Source organism: Agelaius tricolor, unplaced genomic scaffold, assembly GCF_023055355.1.
Source record: "Agelaius tricolor isolate 1412-34295 unplaced genomic scaffold, bAgeTri1.0.p SCAF_19, whole genome shotgun sequence".
Lineage (NCBI taxonomy): Eukaryota > Metazoa > Chordata > Aves > Passeriformes > Icteridae > Agelaius > Agelaius tricolor.
Genome location: NW_027269279.1, coordinates 1,916,465 through 1,933,733, shown reverse-complemented (window position 1 = coordinate 1,933,733; position 17,269 = coordinate 1,916,465). Strand labels below are relative to the sequence as shown.

The 17,269-nt window shown below is 47.1% G+C and overlaps 1 protein-coding gene across 1 annotated transcript; it reads right to left on the bottom strand.

The window, feature by feature from the left end:
* Positions 1-4,972: 4,972 nt before the first annotated feature.
* Positions 4,973-14,368, bottom strand: C1QTNF8 (C1q and TNF related 8). The gene is made up of 3 exons (XM_071443801.1): positions 13,032-14,368; positions 8,663-8,904; positions 4,973-7,247 (listed from the first exon to the last, which is right to left on the bottom strand). Exons 2-3 carry the CDS (start codon positions 8,886-8,888, stop codon positions 6,700-6,702), a joined length of 774 nt encoding a protein of 257 aa, XP_071299902.1. The 5' UTR covers positions 8,889-8,904; positions 13,032-14,368; the 3' UTR covers positions 4,973-6,699.
* Between the last annotated feature and the right edge of the window lie 2,901 nt (positions 14,369-17,269).

The following is a 17,269-nucleotide window of genomic DNA, read 5'->3' as shown; positions in this document are numbered from 1 at the left end:
AGGTTTGGAATTTATCCCGGGATTTATCAATGGATTGATGTTGGAATAAGAACAGGGCCCGCACGGAGTTTTTGCACCTTCCCTCTTTAACTCCCAGGTAAACTCCCAGCTCTCTGTTCCCTGAGGTTCCAGGGCTGGGATTATCCCTGGGATCCAGACATTCCCTGTGCCACAAAATCCTGGCCCAGCCTTGACCCACCAGCAGCATCCTTAAATCCCACAGATCCCAATTTCCAGTCCCTGCTCCTTGGAGCTGCAGCCCAGGCAGGAGCGGCTGATTTCATTCCCAGCTTTATTCCCAGGATATTTCATCCAGCTCCAGCCCCTCTCCCACCTGGAATGCCTCAGCTGCTCACCTCACCCAGCTCCTGGCGTTCCTGGATCCTCCATTCCCTCCCCTTTGGGTGTTGTTTGGAGAACTCCATGGAAATCCAGCGCTGTTGCCATGGGATGGGCGACGCTCAGGGTTTCTGTGTTCCCTCTCCCTTTCACACTTAATCCTCCCTATCTGCCCATCATTCCCTGGAAAGTCACAGCAGGTGAAGCTGTCCCTGCTGGCTCCCTTCTCCTGAGCCTTTAAGCCCTGGATCCCATTCCTGACCTGAAGCCAGGAGTCATCCCAAATATTGGATGGATCCCATTCCCTCAGCCTGGGATGAACCTGCTGTGATTTCCCAACAGGAAGAGCAGCTGCCCTTGGAAAAAGCCGGGAATGAACAATCCTGGCCTCTGGGGGTGGGAGATAACAGAGGAATTTCCGTGGGGATTTGGCCCTGGATGCAAACACAGCCCAGGCCTGGAAGTGCAGATCAGACCTGGGAATTATCAGGGAAGAGTTTTCCCTTCACCCTCCATGGATCACCTCTGCTGGCTGGATTTGGGCTTTGTAATCCTGATGCATCCCTCTGGGATGGGAGATCCAGGACTGCAGCTCCCCTGCTCCAGGGGATCCCTATTTCATATTCCAGAGGGAGATTTTGGGGCTTTTCCCCTCCCCGCTCCAGAGGTGAATCCCACCACGGTTTTCTCTGGAGAATCTGGTGGGAAAATATAAAGGATAAAAGCCCCTCCAAGGCCTCAATGAATTCATACATTCCTGGCTTTTCCTAGCAAAACAAAGAATCATGGAATGCTCTGGACTGGGAGGGATTTGAAGTTCATCCCATTCCAACCCCTGCCATGAGCAGGAACTATTCCCACTATCCCAGGATGCTCCAAGCTCTGGCCTTGGGCACTTCCAGGGATGGGGCAGCAATCCTGGGCACAATTCCTGCATCCAGGAGGAGCAACAGAGCCAGGCAGGACAAATCCCATGCACAATTCCTGCTTCCAAAAACCAAGGAGCACAAATCCCATGCACAATTCCTGCTCCAAGAGCCAGGCAGCACAAATCCCATGCACAATTCCCGTTTTCAAGAGGCAGGCAGCACAAATCCCATGCACAATTCCCGTTTTCAAGAGGCAGGCAGCACAAATCCCATGCACAATTCCTGCTTCACCAGAGGAGGAGAAGCGCTGGCTCCGGGAGCCGTGGTGACAGCAGCTCCCCTGGGCAGGGTAATTAATTAATTATGCATTCCCAGAATTAATGAGAGCATCCTGTTTGCATCCCTGTCCTGTTTTTCCACAGATCCCAGCCCCATATGCCGGGTGCCAGACAGGGCTGACAGCCCCCATCCCACACTTGGAATTCTTTTATTTCCTGACAGGAATCAGAGGCATTTCCATGGAATTAATTCACGGCACTCGATGGTGTTTGGATTTTTCCAGCACATTTTCAGGGGGGGAAAAGCAGATCCGTGGATTTCTGACCTGATGAAAACCTGGGAGCTGAGCTGGGCCCCACAGGCAGAGGGAATGGGAATGGAGGGTTCTGCATCCCTGGAATCACAGGATCACTGAGGTGGGAAAAGATCTCTGGCAGCACTGAGCCCATCCCTGCCCAGGTGTCTTTTCCATCCTGGAAAAATTCAGGATTCTGACTTAAAAGGGATGAAAACACAGAAAAACAGGGAGAAATGATCTGGTGGAGGAATTTTTTTTGGATTCTTCCTTGCCTGGAAAAAGGGAGATGATTCCAAATGTGATCCCCTGGGAATTCACAGGCTCTGTGCTGGGTTTTGGATCAGCAAAACCCCAAATCCAGTGGCAATTCCTCAGTTTCCTGCATGTGGAATTTCACTCCTGAAATGGCCTTGGGGTGGCTGGGATTGAAGCATTCCAGCCTGGAGCCAGCAGAGAGGGGGATTTGCTTCTAGAACAATCCAGAGAAAGAAACAATTCCTTGGATTTTAATGTGATTGTCCCTGGAAATAGCATTAGGCTGTCATTCCCCATGTCTGGCAGGAGTTGTTGGGTGCCCAAATCTCTGCAGCAGCTTTTGGCTGGAATACAAATGCAGCTGGGGGGAGAAACATCCACAGCTTTGGGAACAGGGAAGCAAATCCCTCCTCATCCCAGGGATCCAGCTCATCCTCCCTGCTTGCCCATTCCCGAGGGGATGAAGCTCTTCCCACATCCCTGCTGGGGCCAAATCCAGCCCTGCAAGGACACAAATCCTGAGTTTTCCCCACAGGAAGGCGCTGCCCCATCTGAATCCCAGGGATTTTACTGGAAAACCCTGGGAGAGAACAGGAAATCTCCCAAAATTAAGCAAGGAAAAGGTGCTGAGGGCAGAGAAAACACACAGATTTTCCGGGTGCTGCTGCCTGGATCTTGCCAGGAAAAATAAAACCACTCTGGAAAATCAGGAGGAGAATGAGGAATCCTCAGGATTTACAGGAACAGGGCAGGGAGCAAGGACAGGGAACCCCCCAAATGAATCCCACCTCTCATTCCAGGGAAGGATGGAGATTCCAGCCTGTCCTGGCTTTGGGAATTGAGATTCCCAGACTGCCCAGGGTTTGGGAATTCCCATTCCCAGCCTATCCAGGGTTTGGGAATTGCCATTCCCAGCCTGTTCTGGGTTTGGGAATTGCCATTCCCAGCTTGTCATGGGTTTGGGAATTGCCATTCCCAGCCTGTCTAGGGGTTGGGAATTCCCATTCCCAGCCTGTTCTAGGATTGGGAATTGCCATTCCCAGCCTGGTCAGGGTTTGGGAATTGCCATTCCCAGCCTGTTCTGGATTTGAGAATTGCCATTCCCAACCTGTCTAATGATTGGGAATTGCCATTCCCAGCCTGTCCAGGATTGGGAATTGCCATTCCCAGCCTGTCTAATGATTGGGAATTGCCATTCCCAGCCTGCAGGGAGGGTGTGGAAGGCCAAAGTCTCAATCCTGGAGCTTTTAGCCAGGATTGCTCCCTGGCTTGGAAGCGCTCTCTGTTTGTTTGCCCACTTTCCCCTTCCATCTCCTGCATTTTCTCCCAATCCTTGGGGTGGGATAGATCCTTGCTGGAGCCATTAAATCCCATTCCACTCATCCAGAGGCAATCCATTAGCCTGATTTGTTGCCTGGTTTCCTTATCAGCCTCGATGTTATCTCACCGTTCCTGTTGTAAATCCAAAGTTTCCTCCTGGAGAGGAAGGGAAGAGTTTGCCCAAGGCACCCGGTTCCTGTTGTTATTCCTGAGAAAAATCCATCCAGAGGGATGGAACCACACCCAAACAGGCTCTTTGTCCCCAAAACAAAGAGGAGGAGATGGGAACGAGGGGTTGTGGCATTCCTGGGATGGAGGGAGCAGAACAAGACAGAGCAGAGGAGGTTTAACTTGGGGTTTAGGGACCCCAGCCCTGGAAAAGGTGGAAGTGGGAAAATCTTTGGACATTCAGCTTTTATAGGTTCCAATTAATTCCCAAAAAAACCTCAGCAGGCTGAGGTTCCTGGTGGATTTTAGGCCATCTGGATCCTGTGGGCACCCTCTGGGTTTTGCCCCTGGAATGGATGCAGATTTCAGGATCTCCCTCTTTATCCTCAAAACAGGCTGGGAGGAGATGGGAATGAGGGATTTTGGCATTCCCAGGGTAGAGGGAGCTCAACAAGCGGAGCAGGGGAGGTTTAAGTTGGATTTTAGGGACAGCCCTTCCCAAAAGGTGTGTCCAGCCCTGGAAAAGTGATTTAAAATGTGGCAGTGGGAACATTCAGCTTTGACATATCCCAGTTTTCCCCCAAAACCCCGGCAGGTTGAGATTCCCGGTGGTTTTTAGGCCATTAGGGATCATTTGGATTCTGTGGATCCCTTTGGGTGCTTGGAAAGGTCATTGTGCCCCTGGAATCAATGTGGATTTGATGATTCCCCTGCTCCTGGCACTGGGATGAGTCATGAGAGCTCCAAAATCCAAATATCTCCCCTGGAGATGAGTTTATTCAGGGATAAAAACGATGGATTTTTTGCTGCTTCCCAGGAGAAAGGGACTTCTCTGGAATTCTGTGGATTGAAAAAGTTCTGGGTGGGGTTTTAACCAGCCCTGGCAATAATCAGGGAATTCTTAATTGTAATTTTAATCAGTGCAGCAAACGGGAGACGGGAATGAGACAAAATTGTGGGAAAACTGCTGGATGTGGAATGGGGAATTCCAGACCAGCTGGGAATGCTCCTGCTCCACCACAGAGCTCCTGGGAATTCCCAACCCAGGGATGGGACAGGGAGGATTTAGAAGTAGGAAAAGGAGGGGAAAAGATGAGGAGCTCTCCAGTGTGGCTTTAAAATCATGGAAATTCCCCAGGTTTCCTTTTCAAGATTCAGGTTGAGGGAAGCAGGAGCACACTCGAGGTTTCAAGGTTTGGGATCCATTTTTATCTGGAATTTTCTACTTAAAAGTCCCTGTTTTCAGGAAAATTAGGAGATCTTGAAGATTTGGGATTGATTTAGAGGAAAAGGAGTTGGTGACAGATTCCTGTTGGGGATTCTTTGTATTAAAGGAGCTAAAATTGCCCCCAGAGACTTTTCCTGGGTCAGTGTGGTGCTTTTAGCTCGGGAATGTGGAAAAACTTATGGAAAAACTTATGGAAAAGAGAGAAACAACCCAAGGTACTGAAAGCAAAATCTTTATTTCAGCTACTTTTCCCAAAGCTGGGGAAGGTGAGATCCATGGAAGCATTTTCCTGGCAAGAATTTCCCTGGATTCTTTGTATGAAAGGTTTGGGAAGCAAACAAGAGACTGGGAAAAATGAAAAGAATGAATGGGATAAAATGATGGGGTTTTGCTGCATGCACCATGGTTCTATCCACAATTTTTTTAGGGAAAAACCCCAAATCCCCAAAAAATCACTGCTTGAAGAAAAAATCTTTTTTCTTCCCATTTTTCTTCCATTTTCCAGAAATGATGGTGCTCCAAGATGGTAATTTCTGAGGAAAAAACCCAAATCCTAAAAAATAACAACAACAACAACAAAAAACAAACAAAACAAAACCAAAAAAAACTAACAACAAATCCCCCCTTTTTCTTTCCAGTTTTCCCTCCATTTCCCAGAAATGATTGTGCTCCAGAATGGGAATGTCCAGATGGGAGCAGAGCCTGAAATCCCAGCTTGCCAACTCCCAAATTCCCAGCATTTTGTCCATTCCCAGGCAGGCTGGATGTTCTTCTGGGAAGTTTTTCTCTGGAGCTTGAGGTTGTACCAAGCTCTGTTTCCCTGGAAAAGCCTTCCTGAATCCATCTGCTGTTATTGCTTTAATTCCACCATTCTGCTGGAACCATGGAATATGACACAGAATGGAACCAAACTGGAATTTGGGATTAATTCCTGTGCAAAATATTGATTTTAATGCCAAAATTCCTGCCTGAGAGGAGCCAAGGTGGTGCTGCTGAGGGGGATGGCTCTTATTCACTGAGATTTTTGCAGGAATAAAAAAAATTCCTTAATTAGCACCTGGATAATCGCTCTGGTCCTTAAGGATAATTATTTTATCGTAATTATATCCTAATTACTATAATTCCCTATCTAAAGCACAGCAAAGGAGGGAAATCCTGCTGCCAACTTGGCAAAATTTTGGGGATGTTCCTGAGGGGTTATACAGGGAGCTGGGAATCTTCTGGAATTTTTGTGCAGGTGGAGCAGTTCCCTCCATCCACAAAGGGATTGAAAACCGCCCTTATTTATTCCAAATATTCCAAATATATAATCCACCCCAAATATTCCAAATGGAACAGGAGATGCAGGGCAAGGTGGAAGTTTTGCTGTCAGCTTGGCAAACTCTTCAGGGATGTTCCTGAGGGTCTTTACAGGGACCAGGGAACCTTCTGGAATTTTTGTGCAGGTGGAACAGCCACCTTTGTCCACACAGGGGTGGAAACCCACCCTTCCAAGGGCTGCAAATATTCCAAATGGAATGGGAGATGCAGGGTAAAGAAGAGAAATTTTTGCTGCTAACTTTGCAACCCTTCAGGGATGCTCCCGAGGAGCTACACAGAGAGTCGGAAAACTTGGAATTTTGGTGCAGTTGGAACAGTTCCCTCCATCCATAAATGGGCGGAAAAACCACCCTTCCAAGGGCTGCAAATATTCCAAATGGAATGGGAGATGCAGAGAAAGAAGGGAAATTTTTGCTGTCAATTGGACAAACTCCAGGGATGCTCCTGAGGGGCCACAAAGGGAGCTGGGAACCTTCTGGAATTCTTGTGTGGCTTGGAGCCACACAGATGTGGGAGAACAACACTTCCAGGGCCACAACCATTCCAGATGGAATCCGAGATGCACTTTTAGGTGGAAGACACTGCTGGATGGCCCAAAGCTTTTCCCTGGAGCCAAGGAGCTCCTACTCCAGGGCGGGTTTGATCAGGTGCCCGTTGAAGATGATGTAAAGATCCGACTCCTCACTGTAAATGGCGTTTTCCCTCTCCCTCTTGAACATCCTGACCCAAACCTCATCCCCTTCCTGCAGATCCAGCATCAGGCTCTGGCTCTGCATGATGCTCCTGTCGCTGGGCTGGGCGTACAGGATGGCCACGGCCTGCTCGTTCCTCATCAGGTGCACGTAGGTCTCCTTGAAATTCCAGGTGTGCACGTTGAGGCTGAAGTAGTAAACGCCGGGCACGTAGCAGAAGAACTTCCCGGAGAACATGTTGAAGTGCTGGTAGAGGTTGACGAGCTCCGTGTCGAAGGTGACGTGCTGGAAGTAGTCGGAGCTGTGCAGGGGCTTGCGGCGGCCCACGGAGAAGGCGGCGAAGAGCTGCTTGCAGGGGTGGCCCTGGGGGCCAGGCTGGCCCTTCTGGCCCTTGCGGCCGCTCAGCCCACGGGATCCGCGCTCTCCCGCCTTCCCCGCCGCCCCGGGGAGCCCCCGCTCGCCCATCTCACCCTTCTCGCCTGCCAGGGTGGGGGAAAGAGGGAAAACATAAGGATGGGCAGGTCAGGTGGTGGGAATGGCCCGGAGACAGGCAGCAGGGGAGCTGCTGGGGCGTTTGCCCAGCCTGGGAGTATTGGTCAGGTAACAGCAGCTTCCCAGTACCCAGAAGGATTAACCCATGGTCAGACATCAGCACCTTCCTATTCCTCTGAAGGATTAACCCATGGTCAGATTTCAGCACCTTCCCAATCCTCAAAAGGATTAATCCATGGTCAGATATCAGCAGCTTCCCAATACCCAGAAGGATTAATCTGGGAACATCAATCAGATATCAGCAGTTGCCCATTCCTCTGAAGGATTAACCCAGGAATATCAATCGGATATCAGCACCTTCCCAATGCCCAGAAGGATTAATCCATGGTCAGATAACACCTTCCCAATTCCCAGAAGGATTAACCCAGGAATATCAATCAGATATCAGCAGCTGCCCAGTTTCCAGAAGGATTAATCTGGGAATATCAATCAGATATCAGCACCTTCCCAATTCCCAGAAGGATTAACCCAGGAATATCAGGGATATCAGCACCTTCCCAATTCCCAGAAGGATTAATCCATGGTCAGACATCACCACTTTCCCATTCCTCTGAAGGATTAACCCAGGAATATCAATCAGGTATCAGCAGCTTCCCAATTCCCAGAGGGATTAACGCAGGAATATCCATCAGATATCAGCAGCTGCCCAGTTCTCAGAAGGATTAATCCATGGTCAGATATAATAAGCACCTTCCCAATTCCCACAAGGATTAACTTTGGGCCATGTTGGGGACCCCTTGACCTTGTTTTGGACACATTTTGGGTGTGACAACCTTTTGGGCACCCTTTGACCTTTGGGCACAATTTGGGCACATCTTGACCTTGTTTTGGGTGCCCCTTGACCCTGTTTTGGGCACAACCATATTTGGGGCATCCCTTAACCTGGCTTTGGGCACATTTGGGCACCACCACATTTTGGGCAACCCTTGACCTTGTTTTGGACACATTTTGGGCATGACAACCTTTTGGGCACCCCTTGACCTTTGCTTGGGCACATTTTTGGACACCCCTTGACCTTAGTTTGGTACTTTGAGGCACATTTGGGCACACCTTAACCCCATTTTGGACACTTTTGGGCACAAACACATTTTGGACACCCTTTGACCTTGTTTTGGCACTTTGGGCCACATTTGGGCACCCCTTGACCTTATTTCGTGCACCTTTGGGCACAACCACATTTTGGGCACCCCTTAACCTCATTTTGGGCACTTTGGGCACAACCTGATTTTGGGCACTTTTAGCCACCCCTTGCCCTCGTTCTTGAATTTTGATCTGAATTTTTCCATAGGGAAGCAGCAAGGAAGAGCAGCAAGGAGAAGGCCGGGCAGCGAGCTTCACCCACCTTTGAGGATGGTGATGTCGATGGTGGGCTGGATTTTGGGCAGGGAATATTGGGGGTGGGCGCTCATCCTGGCAGACCTTTGGGAGAAGATGGAGACGGGCTGCTCCGAGGGCCCGCAGCACCTCACGCACGCCAGGCGCCGCCTGGGCAGCGCCTGCTCCTCCTGGGAGCCGGCATTCCCGGCGGGAAGCAGCAGCAGCAGCAGCAGCAGGATCACGGAGCTCATCCTCCCTGGGGAGCAGCTGGGGAGGAGAGGGAACACAAACCATTAACGGGGCGATCCCGATCAGGGCCAGCTGGCGAGTGCTTTCCTTGGGGTTAATGATTAACGGGTCCTGGAGTGGCGCCGGGAGACTCCAGGTGGGAATGGTGACCCTCGGAGCGCTGGAAAAGGCGATTCCTGGCTGGCATTACCTGTGACAGCTGCTGAGAGACACCAGGTCAACAAAAGGACGGGGGGGGGAAAAATCCCAAGCCAAACAAAACCTGCTGGGAGGAGAAGCTCTGCTGGAAAAGCTCTTGGAGCGACCGCTATGGGAAATTTCTAGGGAAAAGACAAAAGTGATGCTCTGTTGGCTTGTTTGGTGCTTCAGTATCCCAAAAAATTGAAAATGAAGGGCAAAATGTGGAATTTTTTCAAAATATAGAGCCAAAAGCTGATTTTTTTTGGGGGGGAGGAAAAGCCCAGAAGAATACCAAACCCAAAAGAAATCAAAAGCATTTCTCTCTTTTAATGTTCTCTGGCAGCCTCTTGCTGGTGACTTCTTTCCATGGTTTATCCATTCCCATATTCTTGGAATTCCTGTGTGTATTTTCCAGTTTGATTTTTCCGTGTGTGGAATCAAAACCCAAAGAGCTGCACCAAACTGGACGAAGCTGGATTTGCTTGGCACAAACCCCGGGGGTTTAGGAATCCTTGGTTAGATTTTCATCTGCTCCTGGTGAGCTCCAAAGGTTCTGGATGCTGGGAGAGATCTGGGGAGAAAATATTGCAGATAGGGAAAATAGAGGAATTTTCTCTGGCTTATCCTGGATCTGTTCCTAAGGAAAGATTTGAGCTGATCGTGGGAGAAATCCAAGGAGAAAATTCCTCTTCTTTTTGCCTGTTCTTTGGGAGGGATTGGAGCTCATACTGGGAGAAATCCAGGGGAAAAAAATGCCTCACATTCAGAAAAAGAGGAATTTTCTCTGGCTCATCATTGACCTGTTCCTAAGGAAAATTGGAACTGATTCTGGGAGAAACCCAGGGCAAAAATTCCTCTTTTTTCTCCATCCATCTCCATCTCTCCATCTGAGGCATTTTTCCCCTGGATTTCTCCCAGATTCAGCTCAATCCTTCCCTAGGAACAGGCGAAAAGAGGAGGAATTTTCTCTGGCTCCTCACTGACCTGTTCCCAGGGAAGGATTGGAGCTGGAGATTGGCCACTCGTTCCCATTCCATGTGTAATTGGTGTCATTGCACTGATTGCAGTGCAGCCTCATCCAGGGCAGATTTCTTGGATCGATGCCTCCGGGGATCTTCTCCAAAGCCCAATTAGCGAGATGGACTCGGGCTGACCCTGGGCTGGGAATGGCTCCTCTTCCACCAGCTGGAATTCCTGGAATAGGTTGGGAAGGGGGTGCTGGATGGCCTGGATTCCATCGGAAATCCAGGATTCATGGATTTCATGGATTTCATTCCATGGACATCCAGAGGAGAACTTCCAGCCTTGGAGCTGCTTCCCTGGGAGCAAAATGAGCCAGGGGAGGAAAAAAGGAGGATAAATTTGTCAGGAGTGGGACTGGACCAGCATTCCTGGGAAATGTTTTCTTCCCATCCTTCCCTGCTGCAAAAGAAGTGTCACTCACACCGTTCCAGCTTCTTGGAAATCCAAGAAATCCTTATTAGCAGGAAAATAATGACTTTGCCTCTGAGAGCAGGGAATGCTCTTTCCTGAAATCCATCAGGACTGGAAATACCTTTGGATTTGTACAATTGTAATTGTACCTCATTCCAGTAGCAGCTGGAGGAGGGATCAAGCCCCCTTTTCCATCAGCATCCATTGCTTGAATTCCATGTAATTAAATCCTTTTTAAAGCCATCTTTGAGTTTCCAACTGGGAATAGAAACACAGGAAGATTAAAGGGGCAGAAAATCCTGAAAAACAGCCCAGGATGGACTTGATGGTCTTGGAGGGCTTTCCCAACCTCAGGAATTCCAGGACTTCCTGAGCCACACTCTGAATTCCTGCTGATGTTTTCCTTCCTAGGGTTATTCCTAGGGCTCCACTTGGAAAAGAAATCCATGACTATCCTTGCTTTAAATTCATGGACAACACCAGGCACCACCCCTTTTAATTTAGGACAAACCTTGATTAAAACCCCTCAGTTAAACCCAAAACCGTGATGGAAAACTCACAGATGTGCCAGCTCTGAAGACCAGCACCATTCCAGAAATATGGAAAATATTCCAGTTGCGCCTTTTTACCTTTGATTTCCTCTCCTGAATCTCCTCAATCTCCTCACGGCTCCGGAGCTCCTTGGATCGGGAGCAGCAGGAAACGAGGCATCCTCAGGGCTGGGATTGTTCAGCACCGCGCTTCCTCTTGGAAAGGATTTCCCCGGAATTTGTTTTATTTTCTATCCCTGGAGGATCTAAAATTTCTTAGTGGGCAGCTCCTTGTGGAAAAGCCCAAAGCAGTGGAGGATTTTGTGATTTTTCCAAGGAAAATGCTGCTGGGTTCCGTGCTGAGCTCCTGCCGGACAAAATATCCCGGAGGTCCTGCAGGAGCTGGGCTGTGGCAGAAGTGATTTGAGAACTCCCAGGCAGGAATATTTGCATCCCAAAAAGGAAGAGGGTTAGGAATTCCCACAGCCTGTCGTGGCTGGAGGATGAGCGAGGTCCTTGGCCCGGGTGTTTATCCAAGCCTGGCCTGATGGAGAAGAGGGGCTGGACGTGCTGCTGGAGCTGTGAGAGAGGCAGGAACGCAGGGAAAAATGGGATCCAGCCATGGAGAGATCCAGGAGTGGAGCTGCAGCTGGATTTGCAGTGCCTGGGTGAACGTTTGCCTGGGAATTCACAGCTCTTTTCCAATTATCCAGTTTATTTTAAATTTTCTGATGTTTTTTTAGCCTGGGCCTGTTTCCGGTGGGGGTGATTCCCTGAATTCCTCCATCCTGGGAGGAGCCAGCCCTGAGAGCAACCACTGGGGTGCTCCCCTGCTGGGAATTCACCTGGAATTCCCCAGGAATGGGAAGAAACCAGGTTCCCAAGGAAATATCCCTGCAACCCGGGGGGATTGAATGGATTTAACACAATTCCACGGGGGTGCTGCAGGAGGAGAGGCTGTGCCTGGAGGGAAACATTCCCTGGATTCCTGCAAATTCCCAAGGTTCCATCCTGCCCTAGCAGGAGGAGGTTCGTGATTCCCAAGGGAACAAATTTTCCCTTTTTCCTTCTCTTCATCCCAGGATTCCACCCTGCAATGGGACAGGGAGCAGGACGAGGTTTGTGATTCCCAAAGGAACACGGACAGGGAGCAGGAGGATTCCCGATTCCCGAGGGAACAGCTCTTCCCTCTCTCCTTCCCCGTGTCCCTGCCTGCACCTCTGATTCCCGCAGTGCCCTGGAATTGTCCCTGCTCCAGGCTGGGCGGCTCCCTGGCAGAATTCCCGGCTCCCGAGGCAGCCCAGGCGGTGATTCAGCAGGAATTACAGTAAAAGTCATTCCCAGGGCAGCTTCTCCCGCAGGACAAACCCCCCTGATGGAAGCGGCCGGCACCGATCCCTCCTTCACCCTTCCCGATGGAAAAGCAGCTTTCCCGGGATTCGGGAATTCAGCGGGAATTCGGGGGTTGTCCCTGCAGAGGGTCCCGGGTGGGATTTTCCCCCCAGGATGCGGTGCCCGGATCCCGCCCGGCCACGCTCCCATCCCGGAGCGAGCAGAGCATTCCAAAGGGCTGGAAAAGAGAATTCCCTGGAGGAATTCGAGGGAGCAGCAGATTCCAAAGGGATGGAAAAGAGAATTCCCTGGAGGAATTCGAGGGAGCAGCAGATTCCAAAGGGATGGAAAAGAGAATTCCCTGGAGGAATTCGAGGGAGCAGCGCGTTCCAAAGAGAGAATTCCCTGGAAGCTTCCAGGCCTGTGGAGGCTCCGGGAAGCGGCTCCTCCCTGCCCTGTGTCCCGCGGGCACGGCGGATCCATCCCCATCCCGTCCCGGGGTGTGCGGGGTGGATAACGGGGCAGGGAATTTGAATTGGGATAAATCCAACCAGCCCAGCACTCCCCAGCCCCCTCATTCCTGCTTTTCCCAAGGAATCTCCCAGCAGGGTGGGAATGCTCTGCTCCCACGGGGGATCCCATCCCTTTATCCCGATCCCTGGAACTCACCTGGTCCCTCAGAATCCCTGGATTTCCCTTCCCTCGCTGTTCCTCAGCTGCTGCTGCTGCAGCTCTCCAGCCAGGCTGCAGCTCCCGTGCTGGGATCCAAGAGAAACACAGAAAGTCAGCCTGGATCCTTAGGAAACCTTGGCAAAAGGAATTTTTCCCCTGGTTTTCTTTGCTTGCACCAACTTGTGCCGGGCTCCTGAGCCTTTGTCCCGCTCAGTTTCTTCAGGATTCGCTGCCAGGCTGGAATTCTGCAGGGCCTCTCCCAGGGATGGAAATAAAAATGAAAAAAAAAAAAATTGGGATTTAAAAAAAAAAAAAAGGATGAAAAAAAAACTCCACCACAGAACCCAAAACCACATCCAGAGTTCCAGCCAAGAGGGAAAGTGCTGGGATCACATGGAAAGAATTTTTCTTTGCGAGTTTTCGGCATCTTTTTAAGCAGGAGAAAGGGAAAAAAAAGGAAACAACGAAGCCACAATAAAATCTCTGGGATTTGTGCATTTCTGTATTTCCAGCATGAGCTGGAAAAGCAGGAATGGCTTTGAGGTGAAAGAGGGGAGATGTGGATGGGATATGGGGAAGGAGCTTTTCCCTGGGAGGGGCTGGGATGGATTTCCCAGAGCAGCTGGGGCTGCCCCTGGATCCCTGTGAGTGTCCCAGGCCAGGCTGGGTGGGTTTGGAGCAGCCTGGCCTGGTGGGAATTGTCCCTGCCCATGGACCTGGATCAGCTGGAAGGGCCCTCCCAACCCAAACCATTCCAAAATTCCATGGTTTTCATGCCCACACTCCATACCCTCGGTCACTTTCTTGGGAAAAACACTTCGGGGATTTATTTAAAGGCGCTTTGGGCTCTGAATTTAATTTTCCCATTCCTTTTCATTTTCTTCCTTTTCTTCCTTTTCCTTTTCCTTTTCATCCTTTTCCTTTTCTTCCTTTTCCTCCTTTTCCTTCTTTTCCTCCTTTTCCTCCTTTTCCTCCTTTTCCTCCTTTTCATCCTTTTCCTTTTCCTTTTCCTTTTCCTTTTCCTTTTCCTTTTCCTTTTCCTTTTTTCCTTTTCCTTTTCCTTTTCCTTTTCCTTTTTTCCTTTTCCTTTTCCTTTTTTCCTTTTCCTTTTGACTGCTTCCCATGGATTGCAGCAGGGGTGGAAGCTCCAGGTATCCCATGGCAGCTCCAGCACCGTTCCTTGGGCAGGGATGAGAAGGAAAAGGGAATCTCAGCTCAGCCTGGGAACACCAGGAGGGAAAGGGGAGTTTTGCCCTCTCTGTGCCTTTCCCGTTCCAGGTTTAAATATTCCTTTCCCTGGAGTTTTCCTGATCCATCAGAGCTCCCAGAAATTCCCATTCTGCCCCAATTCCCAGTGCTCCCCACAGCTCTGAGCCCTGGAGCAGAGGCGGGGCTGTTTCCATGGAAAAGCTGACACAGCTCTGCAACAGCTTTTCCAACTAAAAGAAGGAAAACAACCTTTAAATCCATGGGTGGAGCTGGGATAAATAAGGGAAAAAAATCCTTGGTGGATGAGTTTTGTCAGGAATGGTTTGGAATTGGTGGAGTTTAAGGAAACGAGGAGGTGATGATTTTTTTTTAATTAAAAAAAAAAGGATTTTTGAATAGAAATAAATTCAAAAATTGAAAAGAAAAATACTTTTATAAGGAAAGTACTTTATGAGTGAAATATTTTATGGATAAAATACTTTTATAAGTAATTTTTTTTTTTTTAATAAAGAAAAGGTTTTTATTAACGAAAATATTTTTATTTGAAAAAGTTTTCCCACTGTCCTGGCATGACCCCAAGCAGGATCCAGCTCTCCATGGGACACCCTCGGGATCCCAGCTCCTCCAAATTCTCCAAGGCCAAAAAAATCTGGAATTTGAGGGGCCACAGCTCTGCTTCCACAGGGGGTGAGGCTGCTGCCAGGAGCTTCCACACGTGGGCAGGAAAACAGAGACTAAACTGAAGAAAAAAGAGGATTTGGGGGTCTGAAAACCTGGAAAACTGGTCCCAGACTGTCCAGGAATGGTCCAAATGGGAGCTTTTAATTTAGTCTGGATTTTATGTAAGCAGTGCTGGTGTCTCCAGAATAAACAGGATTTTGCCTCTTGGAATGACAGCTTGCTTTTTGGGAATAATAATCCCATTCAGGCAAGGATATTCCTGTTTACACAGTGGATTTATAGGGCTTGGATTTTGTCCCTGTGGGAGGAAAAAAAAGAAAAAAGACAAAAATCAGTGTAGAAAAATGAGGAATAGGGAGTCCAAAAAAGAGGGAATTCAACAATATCCAGGTAGGAGAGAAGAGGTTGAGAAAACTGGGAATGTTTCCCTGGAGAAAGGAAAATTTGGGTACCTCAGAGCACCCTGGGGAGGCTGCAGGGAAGATGGAGAAGGAGGAAAAGTGGGAATGGTTCACAGCTGTAAAACCTCTTCTTCTAAATTCCTGAGAGGACCAAGAACCCAAGGATTTTACATTTATTTTTTGCTATTTTGAATTCCTGAGAGGACCAAGAACCCAAAGATTTTACATTCAATTCCTTGCTATTTTAAATTCCTGAGAGGATCAAGAACCCAAGGATTTTACATTTAATTTTTTTTTTTTGTATTTTTAATTCTGGAGAGGACCAATAATCCAAGGATTTTACATTTAATTTTTTTTTGTATGTTTAATTCCTGAGAGGACCAAGAATCCAAGGATCTTACACTTAATTTTTTGCTATTTTAAATTCCAGAGAGGACTTAGAACCCAAGGATTTTACATTTAAATTTTTGTTATTTTAAATTCCTAAGAACTAGAACCCAAGGATTTTACACTTAATTTTTTTTTGCTATTTTAAATTCCTGAGAGGACCTAGAACCCAAGGATTTTACATTTAAATTTTTGTTATTTTAAATTCCTAAGAACAAGAACCCAAGGATTTTACACTTAATTTCTTGCTATTTTAAATTCCAGAGAGGATCAAGAACCCAAGGATCTTACATTTAAATTTTTGTTATTTTAAATCCCTGAGAGGACCTAGAACCCAATGATTTTACATTTAGGGTTTTTTTGCTATTTTTAATTCCAGAGAGGACCAACAATCCAAGGATTTTACATTTAATTCTTATTTTAAATTCCTGAGAGGACCAAGAACCCAAGGATTTTACATTTAATTTTTTTTTTGTATGTTTAATTCCTGAGAGGACCAAGAATCCAAGGATCTTACACTTAAATTTTATGCTATTTTAAATTCCAGAGAGGACTTAGAACCCAAGGATTTTATATTTAAATTTTTGTTATTTTAAATTCCTAAGAACTAGAACCCAAGGATTTTACATTTAATTTTTTTTTTTTTACTATTTTAAATTCCTGAGAGGACCTAGAACCCAAGGATTTTACATTTAAATTTTTGTTATTTTAAATTCCTAAGAACAAGAACCCAAGGATTTTACACTTAATTTCTTGCTATTTTAAATTCCAGAGAGGATCAAGAACCCAAGGATTTTACATTTAAATTTTTGTTATTTTAAATTCCTAAGAACTAGAACCCAAGGATTTTACATTTAATTTTTTTTTGCTATTTTAAATTCCTGAGAGGACCTAGAACCCAAGGATTTTACATTTAATAATTTTTGTTATTTTAAATTCCTGAGAGGACCTAGAACCCAAGGATTTTACATTTAAATTTTTGTTATTTTAAATTCCTAAGAACAAGAACCCAAGGATTTTACACTTAATTTCTTGCTATTTTAAATTCCAGAGAGGATCAAGAACCCAAGGATCTTACATTTAAATTTTTGTTATTTTAAATCCCTGAGAGGACCTAGAACCCAATGATTTTACATTTAGGGTTTTTTTGCTATTTTTAATTCCAGAGAGGACCAACAATCCAAGGATTTTACATTTAATTCTTATTTTAAATTCCTGAGAGGACCAAGAACCCAAGGATTTTACATTTAATTTTTTTTTTTGTATGTTTAATTCCTGAGAGGACCAAGAATCCAAGGATCTTACACTTAAATTTTATGCTATTTTAAATTCCAGAGAGGACTTAGAACCCAAGGATTTTATATTTAAATTTTTGTTATTTTAAATTCCTAAGAACTAGAACCCAAGGATTTTACATTTAATTTTTTTTTTTTTTTTTGCTATTTTAAATTCCTGAAAGGACCTAGAACCCAAGGATTTTACATTTAAATTTTTGTTATTTTAAATTCCTAAGAACAAGAACCCAAGGATTTTACACTTAATTTCTTGCTATTTTAA